Below are 22,215 nucleotides of genomic sequence, written 5' to 3' on the forward strand. Positions count from 1 at the left end.
ACCTTGCGCTTGCCAGGCAGGCGCTGTGCCGCTGAGCTCAATCCCCAGCCCCATAGGATTTTTTTAACTTCCGGAAAGTTGCTGGGATTTTGAAGGGGATCGGGATTGCCTTCAATCTGTGCATCCTTTCGAGGTGATCTGATTCTTTCCTGCGCGTAAGCATGTTTGGTGGACTAGTGCATGGTCTGTTTTGGAGAAAGGTCTGTGGTTGGCTCTTAGTTTTAGCTGGAGGCTGCAGCCTGCTTTCTGTCCCCTGTGCTGCTAGCTGTTCTCCTTTAGGCTTCGCTGTTTGTGCCCTCTCTTCTTCCGGGTTGCCTGAGGGTCCTATTGTCTTCCCCCCTTGTAGGCCTAGGAGTTTTCCTGCTGTTGGTTTGGGCTGGGCGATTTCAGCCTCCATCCCGACAGGGTCCTTTGCGCCTGGGGCCTTGTCTGTGCCCCAGACCTTGGGCTGTGCTCTGCACCCACCTGTTTAGCGGCTGCCGCTGCTGTGGGTTTTTACTCTACCAGCGTCCACCACTCCCAGGCTCCTCGCTGACTTAGGAGCTGTGCTGATATTTATCTTCGCATCCGTCCCATCGAGCCGCCCTCCTTCCCAGGCTCTGGGTCCTGATGGCGGGATGCTCCATCCCCTCCCCGCCCGCCCCAGCCGTGGCTGCTCCAGCCACCTTCCCGGCTGCTTTGGCTTTCACTCTGCTCTCCGTCATTTTTGTTTCCTCTTTTCTTTTTCCGCTTCCATCTGGATATTTTGTCCTGAATTACTTTCCAGTTCACAAATCCTCTCATTTGCTCTGCTAATTTCTCCCCAAGCCATTCTTCAGAGTTCAGAGTCTCCGTTACCGTAATGTTATTCCCAGGCTCTGGGCCTGCCTGGCGATCCTGGTTTCCTGTGGGGTTCTCCATCTTGTTACCTACATCTCCCGCACATGTTCTGGGCAGTTATTTCAGGGTTGGCGTCTGTTAATTGTCTGATCTAATGTCTTCTTGCAAATTGGTTTTTTATCATTTGGTCTATGGGTCTGTATCTAATGTCTTTTTGTAAATTGGGTTTTTTGTTTTTATCATTTGAGGCTGCTCTCCCGGGCTCATGGTATTGTTTTATTGATTGCTGGGCATTGTTTGAAAACATTTGATAAGTGCTAAGCAGCACTGCTCAACGAGGGCCTGGGAGCTGTTCCTTAAAAGTTGGCAGGGTAGCTGGGGGCTGGGATGCAGCCCTGTAATCCTCACACTCCGGGAGGCTGAGGCAGGAGGATCACATGTCAGAGGCCAGCCTGGGTGACTTAGACTCTGTCTCAAAAAGAATAAATTAAATTAAATTAACAGGGCTGGGGTGTGGCGCGGTGCAGAGGCCTGGATTCAGTCCCCAGGACTGTAGTCAGGGCAATCAGCAGCAAGAGCGACCTTGGGCAGCTCTGGGCTCTGGTCCTGAAACCGGTTTGACTCTGAGACAGACCCCGAATCCTAGCCTGAACTGTCCTGGTTTCTTGGCGCTTGTTCTCGGTCTTACCCTGCATGCACAGTTGTGCCGTGCGTCGGGGTCCCGCCCTCCTGGCCTGGCCACCGGGGACCCTTGTGAGAACCTCGGTGCTCACAGTTGCCCAATGCAAGGCTGCTCTGGTGGCCTCTGCAGTGCCACAGGGCATCTCTGGGGCACCTGACGAGCTCATTGTCACCGTGCTGAGTGACTCAGACAATGACAGGGTCCCTTGGTGAGCAGAACCTCCTGTCTCCCAGGGGCATCGCAGCCCTGGCCCCGGTCCTGGTCCCGGGACCTGCCCCTGTCCCCGTGTGCCTGTGCCTGTGTCCCACTGTGCTGTCGGTGTCCTGGGGCTGTCGCAGCCCCAGAGCCCCATGCCGGCATGAGGAATGACAGTGGCACTGCCCACGAGTCTCCAGGATGCTGCTGTGCAGGCCCAGGAAGTTGCGGGCAGGAGGGGAGGGGGCCAGGCTGGGGTGAGGGCAGTGGCCGGGTCGGAGCCCAGCGAGGGGACCGGAGGTGTGAGGGGGGACACCGCAGCCGCACGGGGGGCCGTGCCTCTGCCAGGACAGACGCTGCGGGTGGAAGACTGGGCCAGGGGGGCAGGTGTGGAGAAAGCTGGGTCTCGTGTGGGAGCCGTGCGGAGGAGGACGAAGCGCCCGGAGCCTGGCTGCTGCACCACCTGGTTCCAGCCCTCGGGCTACCTGGAGGGACCCCACAACGCTCTGCCCCGAAAGCTGAGCGCCTGCCCAGCCAGGACACCTGGTTCCAGCTCGGAGTCTGGGCTCCACCTTTGCTCTGCTTCCTCCCCGAGCCCTGCCCACCACGCCCTTGGTGCCCAGCACACCAGGTTTCACTGCGTCTGCGATGCACCCCCCGCGCCCTGCGGCGTGGCCCCGTGAAACGGGCGTCTCACCCTGCGGGGCAGCTCGGTCGTTTGTGTCCCCAGGTGCACCCAGTAATCTCCATCTTCACACACAGGCGCTTCTCTGCTTCCTGGGGCGGGGGAGGGGACGAGGATCCAGCTCGGGATGGAACCAGGGCCCCAACCCAGGACCACGTGAAGGGGCGGTGCCCCTCCCAGCTGTGCTGGGAGAAGGGCTTCCCAAAGCTGCAGTGGCCACACTGGGTGTCCATGTTCCACGAAGTGACTTGGACAGCCAAAGCCGCGGCCATCAGGAGGCACCAGGGCGAAGCAGGTTGTGGGGCGGGTGGGAGGCGGGGTGGCAAGGCGTGCACCCTGGATCACCGGCCGGATGGGCCTTTCTGCTGAGCTGAGCAGCTCAGGCCACCCTGGGGACTGGTGCCCGGTCACTGCCTGAGCCCCTGTGCCGCCCCGTGGTGGCCTCCACACCCGCCCCAGCCCCTGGCAGCCGCTGACCTGCTCCCCGCCCGTTTTGTCCACAGGAGCGGGCTGTCCACATGGGACCCAGCACAGCTGGGACATCCCAGCGGGGTCTTGCGACTGAGCTCCTGGCTGTGACCATAGCTTGCTCCTGTGCCTTGCTGAGGAGTGTAGGGGTGCACGGTGAGCGGGCGCTGGGGCCTGGGGAGAGGGCTCCTCTCCCGCTTTTCCCGCGTGAACACCGGTGCTCTGGTTCCTGGCATGTGCCACCTGCACGGGGTTCCCCGAGCTGCCTTCCACGCGGCTCTGCCCTCGTCCCAGCCGTGGAGGGCGCCCCGCCCCCACACTCCCTGTCCACTCCAGCCGTGGCGTGGGTGGGACCTGGGTCAGCCTTTCCAGCACCGCGTGGCTTCGCCCTTCTCTAAGCTGTAAGGGGACAGCACGTCTCTTTCTCTTTCAGTACTGGGCTAGAACTCAGGACCTTGGTCCCAAGTGACAGCCCCAGCTCTTTTGTGTTGTTTTGTCTTTGGAAGACAGAGACTAAGTTGCCAGGTAGAACTCAAACGTACCACCTTCCTGCCTTAGCCTCCCTTAGCTGAGATTACAGGCTTCCCTCCCTCCCTTTCTCTCCTCTTTGTCACCACTGGGAGTTGAACCCAAGGCTTTTTCCCTGAGCTACATGCCCGGCCCCTTTTTTTATTGTTTTCGTTTCCAGACAAAGTCTGGCTAAGTTACTAAGTTGCCGCGGCTGGGTTCAAACTTATGATCATTCTGCGTCAGCTTCCCCGAGCTGGGCAGACCGGTGTGAGCCACTGTGCCCACCTCTCAGTTATTTCTTAGGGGATTTGCTTTGGGGGGGGTCTCATCTAAGCTTGTCACTTTTCTCCCAAGAGTAAGTGCTTTACATGGAGATCAGGGACCCCGCTCCCCCGACCAGCTGCCCCTACAGCCTGCATTGAAGGGCCGTGCCCTCCTGTGGGTCTCCGTGTCCCTCGGCCACACTGTTGAGGCACATCCGCGCATGGTCCTGATCATGACAGCTTCGTGGGAGCCTTAAAGTCCGAGGCACCAGCCAGCGTTTTCCTGTTAACCTGGCTCGTGCTGTGTGCTTCCCCGTAGTGGAGGGCCGGGCGCTCCTCTTCCACTCTGCATGTGAAGGGGCGGCCGGCTCTGCTGTGGAGCGGGTGTCCCCCTCCTCCTGCCCCGGGAGACCCGACCCACAGCAGCTACTCCTAGCGGTGTGGGACCACGTGTGGGGGCTCCCATGGGTGGGGCCCAAGGACGCTGTCCTGCTCCAGGACAGCCTCGGGCTCAGATCTGGGGCCTCCCGCCAGCTGTGCTGGGAGAGGGACCCAAGGAGAGGGACCTCAGCTCTTCAGTGCCCCAGCTGGGCTGGGCCTGGGTCCCACCTGTCCTCTCCACGCCTGCACCTGCATCCTTCCAGTCAAGACCCCAGAGCCTGCTTGCTGTGTGCTAAGCGCCCCTTCTGCCACTGAACCGCACCCCCATTTCTTTTTCTTTCTAAACGTGTTTTTAATAAACAGCACAGAATGACTTCGAACCTTTTCCACCACGCAGTCGGGGTGTCACCCTGTTGTGTTGCTGTCTCCACCCTCACCTGCGACCTCTCCCTGATGTTGCCGCCTGCCCAGCCCTGTCCGCTTCATCTCTAGTTGGATGGCCTGAGGACACCCGAGGCAGTCTGCAGGGTTCACCTTATTTTACCCAGCTTGGTGACTTGGGTTCGATTCCTTCTCATGTGTGGATCTCTGCAGTGTCGGCCACCCAGGCTGGGAGCCACGGGCCCTGGGCTCAGGGGCTCCCTGGTGGGTCCCCAGGTCCGGAGCCCTGGAGGGTCCATCTCGTGTCCCGCGACTCTAGTTCTCGTTGTTTTTGCCTTGACCCCTGTGAGCCCGATATCAGTGCCCCATGTGCCTGATGAGCCGTGGCTGGGACCTGCCACGATGCTCAGGACCGGCTCTCCCCTGTGCATGGGGCTCGCACCTCCGTCCCGCTTCGAGCCTCCCTCCCCGGCCGCCACCCTGGAGGCTGAGTCTCATGGATGGGGCTTCTGACCGCAGCGGTCCTGCTGCGACGGGAGGCTGTGGGGGCACCAGGGACCTCAATGTGATTGTGGGGTTGCTTGCCACCCCCGAGGGGCCTCCCACCACCCTGTGGGCAAGGGCCAGCCTGACTCATGCCCATCACCGGGTGTCCTGTCCACGCCAGCTGTCGCCTGGCCCTGGCAGCCCTGTGGCGGGTGCAGCACCTGGTGGCAGTTTGGGGGGGCTGGTTGGGCGTGTGCAGAGTTTGGAGCACCTCTGCAGATGAGTGGCTGCGTCCCTACCCAGGGTATTTTTAGCCGCAGCACCCAGCGCTCCGCAAGGCAGAAATAGACGCGGCTTTTTCGGGTTCTGGAGCTGACTGCTCTCGGGGAGCCGGGCTAGCTGGGGTGGGGGTGCCTGCGGAGCGCAAACAACTTCTGCTGTTGGGAAAAACATCTCGCGCCGAGGTGGTTGTGGATAGGGAATTATTTCTGTTGGTGAACACTCTTTATGTAAATGCCACAGCACGCTCGCATGTGTAATCACAGCAGGCCGGGGGGCGGGGGGCGTAATTATGTTTAAAATATCATCTCGATCAGATTGTTTTCCGTGTTCCCTGAGCCCAGCGATTCCAGGCTCAGAAGGTCCCCTGGGGCTCTGCCCCAAGGGAAACGCCCCCCTACCCCGTCCACCATCCGCTCACCTCCAGCCTCTGGGCCCACTGGGGTGTCTGTTGATTTGGGAGTGGAACTCCTGCCCAAATCCAGCGGCACTCATTTGAAGGTCACAGCTGCAGCGTTGCTTGTCTGCTTCTGCGAATGCCACCCGTGGAGCAGCCCGAGGCCTTGCAGGGTGGAGGGCCCCCGGGGCTGGGGACAGTGTTGGAGACTCCGGTCTTGGGGTGGTGACTCACTGTGGCTGGGGTTGTGTGAGGTGCCTCGCTGTCTAGATGCTGGCCTTCGAGAACTGGGCAGCTGCGACTCCTCGGCTCACTCTGGTCCCCTCTCCCCTGGGGACCCTCACCGGCCACAGCAGGCCCCACGGAGTTGTCCAGTCCTCACTAAGGTGGGGTCCTGCTGCAGAGGAGGGCCAGGTGTGCCCTGAGCCCGCTGGACCCAGAGCTGCAGGAACCATGGGTGCTGGGGGTCCAAGTATCACATCCTGTAAGCTGGCCCCTCTCCCAGGGCTTCTGACCCCACCTTCCTTGAGCAGGACCTGTGCCTGGGTGGGGACATAGGGACCCCAGGTGGCACCACGCCCTGTGGTGTGTGTGCGCCCCCAGCCTCAGCGTCAAAAGAGTGTCCCCCTGGTAGCAGAGCTGGCGTGGGAGGAGGGTGTGGGGCTGCTGCCCCTGTGTGTTTGGGGGGCCCTGCAGGGATGGGAGGGGGCAGTCCAGGCAGGACTACGTGTTCCCCTTGGCCCTGTAGCACTGAGGGTGCCTCGCACACGGTCCAGGAGGGGAGTAGAGGAGGGGTACGAGTGCTAGAGCAGACCCCTCGGACCCCACGTTGGCTACAGTGGCCTGGGGACCAGGCTGGGACAGGCTAGTCAGGTCTCAGGGCGGAGCCCAGCCAGGAGCCATGTGGAGCCAACGCCCCCTGGAGGGGACGCAGGGACATCCCGGGCCCTCCACCAGGTAGTACAGAGCGCAGCTTGCAGAGCTGGGGGGGTGGGGGGACTCCCCGATCCAGTCCAGCCCGGTCCAGTCCAGTCTGGTGTGTCAGAAGCAGCCGGAGGCTGGGGCTGCCTGTGACGCCCTGCCTGCTGGGCTCTGCTGTTGGCAGATATCTGCAGAGTGGCTCCTGTACCAGGCCAGCCTGGTCCCAGGGCTGAGCCCCTCAGCTGGCCACGGTCCCAGCCCTCACCTGGGAGCCACGCTGGTCCTGCCCCTGGCTGTCTTGTGAGTTGAGGAACAGGGCTTGGGTGGCAGCACCGGGCCCTGCCGGCCCTGCCTCTGGCCTTGGGCAGTTCCCCAGCAGGAGAGCCACTGCTCCGCCTAGCCCCAGGCCCCGGCCCTGTCTCCATCCACCATACCACCCACTTGGCTGTCCCACATCCTGTTCCTGGCTCCTGACACCCTCGGCAACGTGCTCCTGGGCCTGAGTGGGTGCCCCCACTGCCACCCCCTTGGAACAGGGCAAGGCCGGAGGGGAACATGGACTGGGTGGTGTATGGAGGCTGCCATTCCCCAGTCGCCCAGGCTGGCACAGAGCGGGTCCATGCTGGACCTCAGGAGCATGGCAGAGCAGGGTACAGTGACGCATGCCTGCAGTCTCTGTGGTCTTTGCACTCTAGGAAGCTGAGGCAGGAAAGTCACAAGTTTGAGCTAAATCACTGCCTTAGTAAGACCCTATCTCAAAAGATTTTCAGAAGGGGACGGAGGTGTAGCTCAGTGTGAAGGCCCTGGCTTCAATCTCCAGTACTGCAAAAAAAAGTAAAATAAAATAAAATATTATGGTGAAGACAGAGCTGCCCATCTAATAGGTTGGTTTTGTGCTGCAGTGCAAGAGAAGCCTGAGCCAGTGCCACTGGAGAGCCGCTCCTGCGTCCTCATCCGCCGAGACCTTGTGGCACTGCCCGCCAGCCTCATCAGCCAGATCGGCTACCGCTGTCACCCCAAGCTCTACTCCGAGGGAGACCCTGGGGAGAAGCTGGAGCTGGTGGCAGGTGGGTCCCCTCCCTGGGGCTGTATGCAAATATCTGCTCGGCTGTTTGTTCAGAGCAGTGAACAATGCACTCAACCCCCATCAGTCAAAGAAAAGAACATCTTATTTTCCCCTAATTTCCTCTTAGAAGAATGTGTCGTTGAGGGAAGTTACTCGATTGAATTAATTTAGCATTTTAATTGAATCCCCTGGGCTGGCCCTGGTCCTGACTGGCAGGGGCTGTGTTCACGTGGCGTTGATGTAAGTCACAGGTAGTGACGCCGCGTGGTGTGTCCCTGCCCCGAGTGGGTGTCGGCCAGTGTGTGGCAGGGTGGTGACTTCAGGCTCCAGGCAGCAGCTCCCAGCCCGGTATCCTTCTGTAAGGAGAGTGGCACCATGTAGCCCAGAGGCCCACTTGGGCTGGTGCCTGCGGGGGAAATACTTGTCTTTTTGGGACTGGGCTTCAAGCGGTCTTGCAGCTCTTTATAGATTTTTAGTCCCTTATGGCGCTGTCATCCCGTGGAGCTGTTTCTTCCCATCTTCGTCAAGAAAGGCCCACACGTCAGCTGGGCGAGGTCCCCAGGGCAAAGCCTCAAACACCGGGGGTCCTGCCCTTGGACACCCTGGCCGCATACCCTGGGGGGGCTGGCTCCCACACACCCATGATCCCCTCTGCTGTGGACCACAGACAGAGGCCCTGAGCCCCATCCCTGCTGGCTGCTCTGGGGAGGATCTTTTCCGGGGAGGGCTGGCTTGGATGAACGGGGTGCCGAGTGAGTCCTGGGTGTCTTCTGGCCCCTCCCGGGTAGGTGTGATGCTTGGAATAGGCAGTTCGCCCCCTCCCTCCAGCAGCAGCCTGTGTTCGGGGTGTGGGCTGGAGAGGTGTCCAGAGTGGGGGAACGGGGCCTGATGCAGGGTCTCTGGAGGGGCCAGGGACATCTGGGCCCTGACAGGGAGGGGATTTGGGGCTCCTGGAGGCTTGAGTGTGGGGACAGATGCTTTAGGGAGCAGCACCTTCGTGATCCTGCACAGTGCTGTCCACGGTGCAGAGTCCCCGGGAGCCAGGCCCCGTAAGCCCCAGTGACAGAGTTGACCAGAGTTGGACTTGAGGCCTAGCAGACCAGACCTCCCCAGGGGACGCAGACCACTTGGAGGAAGGACACGGCTTGGCTCCTGCCCTGGTGAACAGTCAGTCCTCGCTCTCTCACAGATCCTAGAAAGACCCAGACAGGACGGAGAGGCTTCTGGCGGCGCCAGGGCCTGGGTGACTCTCGAGGGTCCTGCCTTGGTCTTTCCCAGGGCCATGTCCATGCACACAGATGCTGTCCACTGCTCCTGAAGGGCCAGTCCTGTCGCTCTGCCTTTTGTCTACCCACACTCGGGTGTTGTGCCTGGGGCAGGCCTCTGCCTGACTGTGTCCGGGACAGAGTCTTCTGTGGACACAGCTAGGGAAAGTCAGTGTCGGGACGGACCCCGGGCCCTGCCATCCATGCACCCCTCACTAGTGAGGCTCTGCGGAACCTGTGAAGACAGCTAGGAGCTTGGGACACCTGGGGGGCTGTGGCAGCAGGGCAGGGACTGTCAGGCGGGAGCAAGACAGTGGGACCCCGCATGCCGGGTGTGGCCCCGGGAGGCCCTGAGCTGGGGTTTTGGGCTCAGGGCCTCATGTTGCATGTTTGCTGGTGCAGGCTCCGGGGTCTACATCACGCGTGGCCAGCTCATGAACTGCCACCTCTGCGCGGGGGTGAAGCACAAGGTCTTGCTGCGGAGGCTCCTGGCCACTTTCTTTGACAGGTAGGTGGGGCGGAGCTCCGGAGACCCCCTCGCCAGGAGCTTTGGGGCCCACGCGCTCCCAACACCTCCCCGTGGCCTGTCAGTGTGAGGACGGCAGGGCGGCTTCGGGGAGGAGACGCAGCCCCGGCCCTGGGCCCAGCCTGGGGAGGGCTGGCTCGCCTGCTGTTTCCCAAAGGCCTGCCCCCAATAAAGCAAAAGTCATGTGTTCCCCATCACGAGGCTGGGTCAACACAGCCTCTACCTCCTGGCCAAGCGACTCGCTCAGGTAGCATGGGGTCCCTCAGATGGAGCCTCTACCTCCTGGCCAAGCGACTCGCTCAGGTAGCATGGGGTCCCTCAGATGGAGCCTCTACCTCCTGGCTAAGCGACTCGCTCAGGTAGCATGGGGTCCCTCAGATGGAGCTCAGGATGCCTGGGTCAGTGTCTCAGCCCAGTTGCTGGGGAGCCAGAGCCCCATCCTGTCCCTTTGGGGGTAACTGCCTGCTCCCCACCATGGGTGTGACCCCAGGGAGGCCACCAGGAGTTGGGCCTCTGGGTCACGCAGTCCAGCAGCCTCACTGTGTGCCCTCTGCCCTCTGCCCTCGGCAGGAACACGCTGGCCAACAGCTGTGGCACCGGCATTCGCTCGTCCACCAGTGACCCGAGCCGCAAGCCGCTGGACAGCCGAGTCCTGAACGCTGTGAAACGTGAGTGGCTGGGGTCCTGGGTGTGGGGGTCTCAGAAGGCCCTGGGGGTTCTGGTCCGGGCTGGAGGAAAGCGAGGCGGCCCCAGCAGAAGAGAGGAAAAGAGCAACGCCCAGCCGGTCTCGGGGTGCTAACGTCCTTGGTAGGATTCCAAGTGTGATGAATTCAGCTGTGAAACTATTTTAATACGTGAAATAGATCTAATTTTCCTTTTTGAACAAAACCCCTTATTTACATGTTGAGGTTATTTTGAGCCTTTGCCATCTGCTCGGCCGGCTCCTGCCTCCCGCTCCGGGGTGGGTGGTGGGGCCTGGTCCAGCTCCGTGGCCCCGTGGAGCACAAAGCTGCCGCTGCCCACCCTCCTGGGTGGCCTTGCCGAGCGCACGAGAGACACTCTCCTGTTTTTTTGCCTTAAAAAAATCCCTGGTGAGGCGGATCCTGTTTGTAGCAGAGGGGGCCTGGCAGTCTGTAATTACAGGCGCATAGCACAGGGTGACAGCAGGCCGGGGAGACGTGGGGGGTGGGGGTTGCTCCTGGCTCCAGCCTTGGTCACTGGGGAGAAAGGAGGGTTTTTTTAAATGGGTGGCATTGCCTACCATCTGTTGCTCCCGAGACCCAGGACAAGTTGACTCCTTTCGGTTGTCACCTCAAGGGGACCTCGGATTAGCTCATGGGTGGGGGTGGGGAGGCCCAGAGAACACCCCAAAGCTCAGCTCAGGGGAGGGCTCCAGGGCTGAGCAGTGACAAAGGCACCATGGTCTGGCAGTGGAGGCCAGGAGAGCCCTGTGGCCTTGTAGTCTCTGGGGGCAGCGGGATGGAGACAGGACAGGCCTTATGGGTCACCCCATCCTGTGCCCGGGAGGCTCACCGAGCACCTTGGCCCCTGTCCCCTGCCCCACGTCCTGCAGTGTACTGTCAGAACTTCGCCCCCAGCTTCAAGGAGAGCGAGATGAATGTGATCGCCGCGGACATGTGCACCAACGCCCGGCGCGTCCGCAAGCGCTGGCTGCCCAAGATCAAGTCCATGCTGCCCGAGGGCGTGGAGATGTACCGCACGGTCATGGGCGCCTCGGCCGCCAGCCTGCCCCTCGACCCCGAGTTCCCGCCCAGCGCCGCGCAGGTGTTCGAGCAGCGCATCTACGCGGAGCGGCGGAGCGACGCGGCCACCATTGTGGCTCTGAGAACTGACGCGGTGAATGTGGATCTGAGTGCTGCTGCCAACCCCGCCTTTGATGCCGGTGAGGAGGCGGATGGGGCCGGCTCGGTCATCCAGGAGGTGGCCGCCCCCGAGCCGCTGCCCACTGATGGCCAGAGCCCCCCACAGCCCTTTGAGCAAGGCAGCGCCAGTTCCAGCAGGCCCCAGACACCCGCCAGCACCCCGGCCACCAGGAGGCCCGAGGGCACTTACGCAGGGACTTTGTAAGAGGGGCCGGCGGCCCACCTCGAGAGGGACGAGTACTAAGCTGCTTGCATGCGTTACTAATACAAACAAATGTGATCAAGCCACTTACCTACTGAACTGCTACTGCTGCCTGACAAAAATGTGATTTTTATTCTGCCTGTATTTAAAATGGATGAAGGAAAATGCACTCACTATACTGTAAACAGCTAGGCCACTGGCCACTGCGCTGGGAGCACGGCCCCAGGGCTCCTTTTGTGATACCGCAAGGACGGTCTGCTCCTGTAGCTCCCCCTCCCCTTCCTGGGGTGGAGGCCTCCAGCCCTGGTGCCCCGCCAGTTCTGCATCGCCCGTGCTCCCTGCTCCTCCTGCCCGGAAGAGGAAGGGGCAGCGACCGGGGCTGGGTCACACTCTGTTTCTGCCACGGGCAGCGCAAGGGCTCCACAGCCAAACCCTTCTCGCTTTCCTTCTTCCTGAGATGCCATCTGCGTGGGTGAGTGTGTGCGGGTGAGTGTGCACGTGCGGGCGAGAGTGTGTGTGTGTGGGGGGTGTGCGCATGCATTGACCAGTGATGGTACCTCGACAGCCGTTGCTAGTCCCCGGGGTGGAGGAAGGACATCGTGTCCCCCCACACCTGTGTCCTTGCTCTGCCCCAACCTTCTCTGTGCTGCAGCCCCTCAGCAGCCCCTGGAGGCCCGGATGCCCGCGCCTGCCCATGGGCTCCCACCCCGGGCCCCCACGGGTGTTGCGCAGCTGCAGTCACCCTCGGACGCCCCAGCCACTCTGGGATTTTGCTTGTTTGGTGTTTTTGTTTAGTTCAGATCTATTTCATATATGGTTTGGAAACTTTTAGACCCAACAGAGCAAAAAACTGGGGAGGGGCAGGTGTCCCTGTCCCCAGCCTACCACAGATCAGGGGCCAATGCAGACCTGTGTCCCCTCCTCGGGGCAGGACCCGTTCACCTCCCACTGGAGGCAGAGGGGTTCCAGGGCTTGCAGCGAGGACACATGCAGGCTGAGCTCAAGGGCTGGGGAGCCTGTGAGGTGACACTGGACCCATCGTGCCACCTGTGTGGTACTCGGGGCTACAGGGGCCAGGCAGCAGGCACAGGCCTGGGTTGGGGCACTGAGGGGGCAGGAAGGTGGTCGAGTAGGGGCTACCAGCCAGTTTGAAGCCAGAGTGCCTCCTGCAAATTGGAAGCTTAGTTTCCCAGCAGTAAGGTGCAGGTGATAGGGTGAGCTCCTGGCCAGCTTCCCGGGTGTCCCTTCTCAAGACCTGCCTGTAGAGCCCAGTAGCTCCTAGTGTGGCCAGGGACCCCCCACCCAAGACTGGATGGGTCTGCTGTTTCCTCTTCCTCCGTCCACTCTGAGCTCACTCCTGGCACCCCTCTGTGTGCACACAGGCTGGCAGGCTCCCCCCAGCGAGGGGCTGGGTGCTGAGTCTGCAGCAGGGGCCAGTGTGTGGCTTAGACCCCCCAGCTCCCCATTTCTGTGGGTGCTGCCCCCGCAGTGCAGAGGCCTTGGGGAGACTGTGCCTGCTCTCCAGAAAGCTCTGGTGGCTTTGCAGGGAGTGGGGGCTGTGAGGGGGGACCAGAAAGAGGCCTCACCCCACTCCCTGCCCCTTGGGGCCAAGCCTGGAGAGACCCAGGAGACCCTTGCATTCCTGGGGCAGCGGGTGGTGCAGAAGCCCATGTTTGCCACCCAGGCCTGGAACCCCAGCCCAGAGCTGCCCCCCATCTGGAGCGCAGCTGGGTTGGAGTCCCCAGGGCCTCCGCAGACTTGAACCACACCTTGCTGGTGCTGGAGGGGCCTGGGGTGTTGAGGAAGGTGGCGGTTGAGGGCAAGCTGCATCCTGGCCCCCTAGAGTTTTCCTTCATCTGCCCCCAGACCCCCCCCCCAAATGTGCACTTTAATTTGACCATCCCTGGGGACCTTTGGGAGACAGGCCTGCCTGTCGCTGCTGTTGACAGGAGGGCTCTGTCCCCACCTCCACTCCATAGCGGGCGCGGCCCCCACCCTAGGCCGGCACGGGGAGGGTGCTACCGGCTGCTGGAGGAGGTGGTGGCCGCACAGAACGCCTGACCGCTGCTCGGGCTAGCACAATGTCCCGCAACCCCTGTCCCTTAATCGTTTATAATCGCCGTCTGTTTTGTTGTTCTGGGTAAGGAAGGCAAGAGCTATAGGTAAAAAATAATAATACTTCAATGTGAATGGGTTCTGAGCTCTCCCTGCGCCCCGGGCGGGCTGGGCCGAGCGTTTTGCACTAATGTGTCCCGCGGTGGACGCGGTGGGGAGCGTTCGCAGACGTGCGTGGCCGATGATTGTACCTGCCGGGCGCTCCCTCCGCACCCTGAATGTACCGTGGGGCAGGCAGTGGGCCTGGGCTCGGAGGGGCCTTCCAGAGTGCCTTAGCATCTTTTGATCATTTTTCCCAAGGGAAACCAATTAAGAACCCCGGACCCTCCCCCTCCTTTGTTTACAAGATGACTAATTCCAGAATCGGGGCGTCTTGTCCCGCCATTGTGACCCAACTCACCCAGACCCCGTAGGCGAGAGGCAAGCCACTCAGTATTTATGAGATGTCTGCACCCCTATTCCTAAGCTTGACTACTAGCAATACGCATATACTATATAGAGTCTATTATAGAGCTAAGTTATATCGGCGCCTTTCCGGGAGGACAGTTGGACTGACCGAGTTGGAGCTACTGAAGCGGGTGCCGGCCTGGGGTCCAGCCACTGATCCCGCCCTCCCTTCTCCTCCCCTCCCTCCCAGAGGGGACGGCCCAGGAGGCAGCTGGGACAAGTGCAAAAGGTCCAGAGGAAGGGACCAGAGACGGGACAGATACTGTGAGCTCCGTGGGGCCGCTGCCTGGCCAGCGCGCCTCGGTACTTGAATTCTGTTCTTGTTTCCTGCTCCGGGTCCACGCACCCGTGTTCTCGTGGTTGCTTCAGTTTGCATCTGATTTGGTGTCTTACTTTGCCCCTGAATGTGGACACAGTTGAGAGGCGGCAGGAGGGCCCTGCTCAGGTGTCCCGAGTTGGGTGGTGCTGGGCGGGCCGCTGGGGAGACGGGCTGTTTGGTCTGACCCTTTCTCCCTGCCCGCTCACCGTGGTGTTTGTGTTTAGAGCTGGGCAGACCAGGTAGAGAGGCCTGAGAGCGGCTGTCGGGGCAGGTGTCCCTGCAAGGGGACTGTGGTGTGGCTTGTGTTGCCCATTCAGCAGCTGGCACTGCTAGGCCCCGCCCCACCAAGTCCTGCCGTCCCCTCCCCCGGGTTCTCCTGCACGCCTCTGCGGAGCAGGCGGGGGCTGCTGGATCGCTGCTGTGCTGGGCCAGAGCTGGAGCACGCAGCTGTCTCAGCTTTAACTACTGTTCAGGACACACTGCAGCCGTGGCGCCGGCTGTCACAGGGCCAGCCGGCTCTGCCATGTCCCTACGCGAGCGCGCGGGCTTGGTACAGATGGTTTTCAAATGGCAAAGGTGTTTTGCTTTTGTTTGTTTGTTTGTTTTATTTTGTTGAAAAAAGAAAAGAAATGGGAAATGATTCCGGATCTAAAGCCTTCAGGTTGGACAGCTCGCCTGTGTTCTGATCGGTTGCCTCCATTGTTAGCGTTTTGCACACAATTGTGATTTTTATGTCAGAAGAAGCCAAAACTTGCAATACTATTTTTAGCAGACAAAAAAAAAAATCCAGAACTAAGTATAAAATGTATAAATATTTTTGACTTGAACATTTGGATGGCACTGGGTGCAAACAGAACATTCATCCTTCCGACAGAATGTTTGGGTAAGAGACTAGAGAGGAGATGGTTGTTTCACAGGATCTGTCTAGGGTTAGAACACTACTGTAAGTCACGACTGTTAAAAAACAAGTTAATCAAGGAAATCGTTCCTGTGCTGTCAAGGAGGGCTTCACAGAACCACTGGCTTAGATTCAGCCACCGAAGATGCTGGCTTTTCGTTTTCCTTTGAGGAGGAAGCCTTTGTTCTGTCCTTCCTGCGTCCTTCCTCCTCCCTTTCTGTGCTGTTATCCGTAGTGACCAGACTGTTAACTTTGTAGCCATGGCTGACAACATTGTATCAATAACTAAACAACCGCCAGGTGCGCGCGCAATCAGGGGAAGGTAGAAGGCCATGTCTGCTGAGCAAAAGATGTCACCGTTAATTGTAAAGCGCTTTGTAAAATTCACATTTACAGAATAATAAAGTCAGTTCAAACCCATGGTTCCTGGGCGTTGCTTGGCCAGTGAGGCCAGTCGGGGGGCGAGTGCAGAAGTCAAAGAGGGGCTGGATGTCAGGGCCTGTGGCCACCCATGGCAGAGTGTCCCTGTCTCGGAATCCAGGCCGCTGCAGCCCTCCAGGAACAAAGAAGGGCCCTCCCCAAGCTGGCTCAGAGAGAAGTCTGACCGGGGCTCCAGAGCTGCCTGACCCCTCTCCCCAGTGCCCACAAGGGAAGGGGGCAGGTGAGTGGGATGCCCAGGGGGTGCCCATGGGACCCTGACCTGAGCCCACAGTGACACCAGGGGGTTGTGGTTTCATTGTCTGCAAAGTGAGGCAGTGCCCTCCTTTGGCTGGCCTACCACCCCCGGTGTGTGGAGGGACCCCTTGGGGAGGGCAGAGCCTTCCCCAGTGCGACCCAAGCCCTGGGGCCAGGCTGGTCCCCCTCCTGCCTCTCTGGAGGGTCCTGGAGCCAGCTGCTTGGGTCTCACCTTGGGTCCTGGGGCTTCTTGCACCTCGGATATCACCCTCATGGGACCCAGGCCCTTTCTGCTGCCATCCTGCAGCCCTCCCAGAGCCACTTCCGACCACCAGGCAGGCAGCATGCATGGGTCACCAGGAGAGGGTCCCTAGAGCCGGAGCCCACACCTTGGGCACTTAAGACAAAGGGAAGACATTTCCACCTAGGGCCCCTGCACTGAAGGACAGATGAGAATGGGAATGCTGTTTTGGGGTCCCCTGAGCCACCCCCTCCTATAAGACTATAGCATCACACTGTCCCTACCCAGAAAGCCAGAAGTCTTGGTCCAGGTGCCATTAGGATACCTGTCTGTCCCCGCCCCAGCCCCAGGGCTCAGGGGAGTGTGTCCATGTCCATGTTCTGTGAGAGGGGTTCCCTCAGCCTTGAAGGTCCCCCACACCTGGCTCTTCACCACTGGGCCAGGTAGAGCTGAGTGCCAGCTGACAGGGAGCTCAGGAGGCCCCAGAGGCCCAACCCCGGTGGGTCCCAAGCCCCCAGCAGCCAGGACGGCTGAGGCCCAGGTGGCCGGGTGGGGGTGGGGATGTCGGGAAGGTGTCTCAGCTGGGACCCAGGAACCCAGGCTCTGGAATAACCCTGCCTGCCCTGAACAAGCTGCCAGCCTTCCTGGCTTTTCAGAAAGGGGCGCTGACAGCTGCCACCAGAGCTCTGTCCCCACCTCCCCCCTCAGTCTGACCTGTACCCTTGAAACCTTGTCTCAGCCCCTTGGGTCAGGATGCCAGCCTCTCCTGCGCTTTGTCCTGGCTGCAGGGAGGAGGGGGCCCGCTGAGCAGGACCCAGGGTCTCTGTCAAAGCCCTCTGTGCTTCTGCACAAAGGCTCAGAGCCTCTGGAAGGAGCCTGGTGCGGCCCGGCCGGAGCAGGCATCCTGACCGCCCAGTGGCAGCCCCTCCCCGCGCTGTCGTCCTGGGTCACAACTCCTCATCCACACTTGGGGTGCAGAATCCCATCCTGGATGAGCCTGAACTACATAGCCAGACCCCGTCTCAAAAAAACAAAACTAGATAAAGAATAAAATAAAAAAAGGAAGGGGACTGAGAGAGGGAGCGGGAGGGAACAGGAGGGGAGGGGGTGAACAAAGACCTGAGCTACGTCTGTGCATGCACCAGCTCCATTTGAGGAATCATTATGTACTGTAAGCATGCACTGATAGAAAATATTAAAAAGAAGCTTCATAACAGAAATAAAGATCTCTGGGCCTTGGCCCACCATGCGCCACTTGACCTTCGTGTTCTGTGAAGGTCACGAGGGTCTCCGGGTGTTTGTCCTGTCTGTGAACACCACAAGCTGTCCTGGCCATCCCTGTCCCTTGGCTGTAGAGGCTGGGCCTGGCCACGGGGGCTTGGGGACACCCGCACCATCCTCCTCTCCCTGCGCAGCGGGAATGCAGCTCCCCTCTGTGTAGCAGGGTGCGCAGGGGCAGAGCGCCCTTGTCTCCATCCTTTGCCCTAATCTGGTTCCCACAGACTTGGAGTTGCAGGCAGCAGAGGGGAGGAGATGAGGCTGCTGGTCCCGGGGGCCACGGGGGACACGAGGGGCCTCAGGAGCTGTGGGGTCACTGCCACGGGGCTGGGGAAGAGCGGACTGGAAGCAGCCAGGGCTGGGGCTAGTCAGGTTTGCCTGGCACAGACTCGGGGAACACTGAGGAGGCAGAGGGGACACAGTGTGGACTGTGGTGGCCGCTCAGGGCGGGTGAGGGGCAGCCTGGCCTTGGAGGAAGTGAGGTTCCCCAGCAGAGGCAGAGAAGCAGAGGCGGCCCCACCCCGAGTGGGAATTCATGCATTATTAGGCCTAAAAGCCCAGCCACTTAGCTTCATTCAATTGGCGCAGGCCCCGGTGCCCTCTGCGCCTGGCTGCTGCTGAGCACCCGTACGGAGCACTGCACGCTCAAAATACCATTCCTGGAACGGAGGCGGACGCAGGGCCCATCGCGGCGAAAATCAATGTGATTAGGGGGCAGTCGGTCACCACCAGGTCCCGGCCGTGATGCGGCAGGAAGCAACTTGGCGGAACCCAGGCACTCTGCGGGGAAACCCTGGCTGGGGTGGGCAGTCAGGCTGCGGCCCAGAGGCAGCCGGGCAGGGACTGTCCCCACCTGGCTCAGGCCACGAGCCTTGGGCCTGGGCTCTCGTTCCCGCTCAGCCGGCCCCGGTTCTCCTCTGTGAGGCCAGGTGGCGCGGATGCTTCCCCGACCCTGAGGCGTGCTCCTTACAGCCAGGCTTGGCCATCTCACCCTCCCACGAGCGCCATGCAGTGACCGAGCTGCACATGCACTTCAGCCTGCACTCGGCGGCCAGATGGGCCCTTGATGGGGTCCCAGCTTCACCTTCGGACTGGGGGAGCGTCAGGAGTCACCTCAGATTTGGTAAATAGAGGCAACAGTTGCCGCAGTGCATGGGTCATGGACATTGGAACCACGTGTCCACTCAGTATTTATTTAGCACCTACTGTGTGCACAAAGTCAAGGCCAGTGCATATCAGGAGCTCCAAGGTGCATGGCTTTCTCTGGCCACCCACAAATGGGTTCACAGGGACATCAGACAGGAAGCACCTGTCCCCACCCGGCCTGCACAGCCTGGGCACGGAAGGCGCTGGGCAGCCCTGGATCTGCCGCACAATCTTTGAGCCCTGCCCATGCGGTCCCTGTGCCCACCCACTGCCACATCACGTGCCACCGTAGGACGCCACACGCCACCTGGAACGCCGTGCTCTCTGGTGCTGCTCCCTCTACCTTCATGGTCCTCAGTCACATATGAGATGGAGGCTTCAGAATCCCGGGCCGGGTGAGGACGGAAGTCAGGGCACCCTTTGGGGAGCCGTCTGACTGTTCCATGGTCCTTGCAGGGTGAAGTATGGTCGCCGTGCAATTTAGCGGCCCCACCTGTGGGTCACTAAGCTTGTCTCAAAGCTTCATCAGAGTGTGAGTGTAGCAGATGGGGACAGAGCAAGACCACTGCAGACACCCCAGGCTGAGCTGGGGGAGGGCGCACGTCATCACAGGGTCCCAGCCACCAAGACGACAGGCGTGGCACGAGCAAACCCCGGGTAGGAAGTAGGTGAGCAGTGCCGGGGGCTGGGGGAGGGCAGGAGGACAGGGTCTCTTGGGGGACGGGGTAGTAGGGGCCACTCAGCACCGTTGCGAACATCTACAGTGTTCAAAGTGGTAAATTTGCCACCAAAACCCAACAAATAATAGCAAAGCCAAAAACACTTCACAGCTAGCAAGTGGCAGAGCCGCAAAGGGAAACTGAGTCAGGCTGGGTGCACTATTGCCCCCCCCCACACATGGTGGTGAATAGACCCACACTGTGGGATCTCCGGAGGCCGCTGCCCTCCCCAGGGCCAGATGTTGAGTGCTTGTCTGGGGCCGTGGGGGCCGGGGTCACCAGCACTGGGAGCACCCAGGAAGTGGGAGGCTGCACTGCCCGCCTCTGCATCAGCTCTGCCCTGCAGGGCCTCCTCACAGGGATGGGAGGGCCGAAGGGACGGTGACCATTGCTGGAGGCTCCGTGGCAAGCAGGGCCACCTGGCTGGTGAGGCTCTGTGGGGCTGCCTGTCCCCATCCTCGAGACCTGAGGTGTCCCTGGCCAGGAGGCGCTGCCAGGGAGTACAGAAGGTGGAGGACAGGCGGCCACAGGCCAGCAGATGCCCCGGCCCTCCATGTCAGCACCCACTCCTGGGAGACGGGCGTGCTGCTACCAGGTGCCGTGCCCCCTTCATACAGGCTGTGGACCTGGGCTCTCGGCTCTGAGTCTGGGCAAACGTGGAGGGCGGCACTGGCTGTGGCCCCTGGGCCTGTGGGTGCCGTATGAGCCCACGGGAAGGGCTCCTGGGTTCACTGCCCTGCGTCCAAGGAGGCAGACAGCACAGGGCAGAGGGCAGGGTGGGTAGGGGCTCCTCCTAGGGCCACCCGACACTCTGGAGCTGCATGGCAGAGGACAGCAGGCAAGGTGTGGCCAGAGTGGCCCCAGGCCTGTCCTTCAGGTTCCACGGCACCCAGTGTGCGGCCACCGCAAGTGCATGCCCTGGACCGCGCGGCAGCCACCTGGCCACTGAGTCTCCTGCTCGCCTGCTGCCTTGCAAGCAGCTGGGGGTACAGGGCAGCTGGAGGGCAGGATCTCCAAAGACTCGTCCTGTGTGGGAACCAAAACCCCACCGATCACCTGGGAGGTGCAGGTCCCGCAGTGCCCAGTCCGTTGACTGCGTCCCAGCACTGCTGAAGGGTGGGCACCTCCCGTCCGCCCCCCTCCCCCCACCCTTGCTCGGGGGCAGCGGGCTGAGATGCCCCGTCACAGCCACTCCTCGTGGTGCTGTCCCCAGCCTGGCCAGTGTCATGGGCTCTTCCAGCCTCGGCTCCTCCCTGACTTCCCTGCAGGGTAGGAAGCCAGGTGCAGAAGGCTGAGTGGCTGGGCTGGGGAGCAGCAGCTGGAGGGAGTGGTCTTGGTTTGAGGGGTGCAGCCTTGGTCCTTCCCAGGAGAGAAGGGGCGCCGCCTCCTGCTCCCCCACAGACGCCAGGCCCTGGGGGAGGGGGTCCGAGGCCCCCACCCTGCAGGCCAGGACACCGCAGCCCCCACTGCCCCCAGAGCAGGCCCGGGGCTGCCAAGTGCGCAGACCAGTTCTTGCCACGGTGAGTTCAGGCCTCTGTCCCTCCGGGAAGGGAAGGGCCTGGGCCTGGCTCAAGGTCGCTGCCTCCCTCCTTCCCCAGGTGCAGCGCACAGGGGCTGCTTGCTGGCTTCAGTTCTGGGAATGCCTGGCACCGCCCCTCACACTCTTCATAATCAGTTTGCCTAGCGGACATTTATCACCTCCTTCCGGGCCAAGCAGCCTCCTGCGTGGTTGAGCCCAGCAAGGCAGCCGCACACCATGGAGCTCAGGGCACTGGATTCTCCCAGGGCCTCAGAGCACTGCCCCAGGCGAGGAGCCCGGGGCAAGGGTCCCCGGGCAGCGGCCCTCAGATGCACCAGACCCAGGTGGACATTCAGGCCGAGGCAGTGGCCAGGCTGGGCTGCAGGCATACACCCCACATTCAGGACCACTGGGGACTGTCAGGCTCCAGAGGAGGCAGAGAGCAGCACACAGTGATGTGGATGTGGCAGGTTGTCAGGACCCCAAGATGGGTGAGAAGGGCCACAGGGAAGGAGTGGGCAGTCCTGTTCTTGCTCAATAATTTTCACTTCAGCACTCCAAAAAGTAACACTAATAATAATCATCATTGTGGGCTGGGGATATAGCTCAGTGGCATAAGCGCCCGCCTGGCAAGTGCAAGGTCGTGAGTTTGACCCCCAGTACTGCAAAAAAAAAAAAAAAAAGTTAATAATCATCATTGTTACAAATAATAAAGACAGCCCAGGGTGGTGGTGCACACCTGTGATCATGGCACTTAGGAGGCTGAGGCAGGAGGATTGTCATGAATTCAAGGCCATCCTAGACTCTGTAGTAAAATTCTGTCTCAAAAGAACAACAAAAAGATCATTATGTCAGCATGTGAGCAAGTTGCTCTGTCTGCTCCTAGGGGCTCGCACAGTCCCGGGGGCTCCAGCGCTCTCCAGGGACCCCCAAACTCTGCATGTTGTTCTCAGATAGGTCACTGGTGTCTTCCAGGTCAGGAGGGCCCCAGTCAGGGTCAGGCTGCAGGACCCCTCTTTGTGGCTGAGGGCTGTAGCTCCCCTCTGGCAGTGGGGAGTTGGTCCACAGGTCAGGTGCCGGCAGGGTCGGGGGCCCCACACTGGAGCCCACCAGTCCTGCTGTCTCTGAGGAGCCCTGGGGGATGCTTCCTGTTATGCCCCCATAGGTGCCCCGCTGCTGAGTGTGGTTGGTGCCACACACAGAAGCGGGCACACAGGGACCCTTCTCAGGGGCGCCATAGTGGTCACCCACTAGGCAGCCAGAGAGGGGAGTCTGGCCAGACTTGCAGTCCAGGGGCCCCGCCCTACAGCCTGCCCCAAGGAAGGGCCCTCCCCAGGTCCCTTCAGTGCTCATCACGATGTGCCTAGGGTTCCCTAGAAGAAGGAACGCAAGAGGGCCTCGGGGTTCTGGGCACCAGCCTGGTGAGGCGAGCAGACCCCAGGGAGGCCC

At 61.0% G+C, this 22,215-nt stretch overlaps 1 protein-coding gene across 2 annotated transcripts in view; it reads left to right on the forward strand.

The window, feature by feature from the left end:
• The window catches only part of Nacc2 (NACC family member 2, BEN and BTB (POZ) domain containing), a 34,179-nt gene extending 18,571 nt beyond the window's left edge, over positions 1 to 15,608 (forward strand). For both annotated transcript variants that reach the window (XM_005408532.2, XM_005408531.2), the window contains exons 3-6: positions 7,370 to 7,534; positions 9,201 to 9,306; positions 9,895 to 9,992; positions 10,898 to 15,608. In XM_005408532.2, coding sequence (XP_005408589.1) covers positions 7,370 to 7,534; positions 9,201 to 9,306; positions 9,895 to 9,992; positions 10,898 to 11,412 — 884 coding nt within the window. In that variant the 3' untranslated portion in view covers positions 11,413 to 15,608. The remainder of the gene's footprint in view (positions 1 to 7,369; positions 7,535 to 9,200; positions 9,307 to 9,894; positions 9,993 to 10,897) is intronic.
• The last annotated feature ends 6,607 nt before the right edge of the window (positions 15,609 to 22,215 follow it).

Source organism: Chinchilla lanigera, unplaced genomic scaffold (assembly GCF_000276665.1).
Source record: "Chinchilla lanigera isolate Chin_1 unplaced genomic scaffold, ChiLan1.0 scaffold00112, whole genome shotgun sequence".
NCBI classification, from domain to species: Eukaryota; Metazoa; Chordata; class Mammalia; order Rodentia; family Chinchillidae; genus Chinchilla; species Chinchilla lanigera.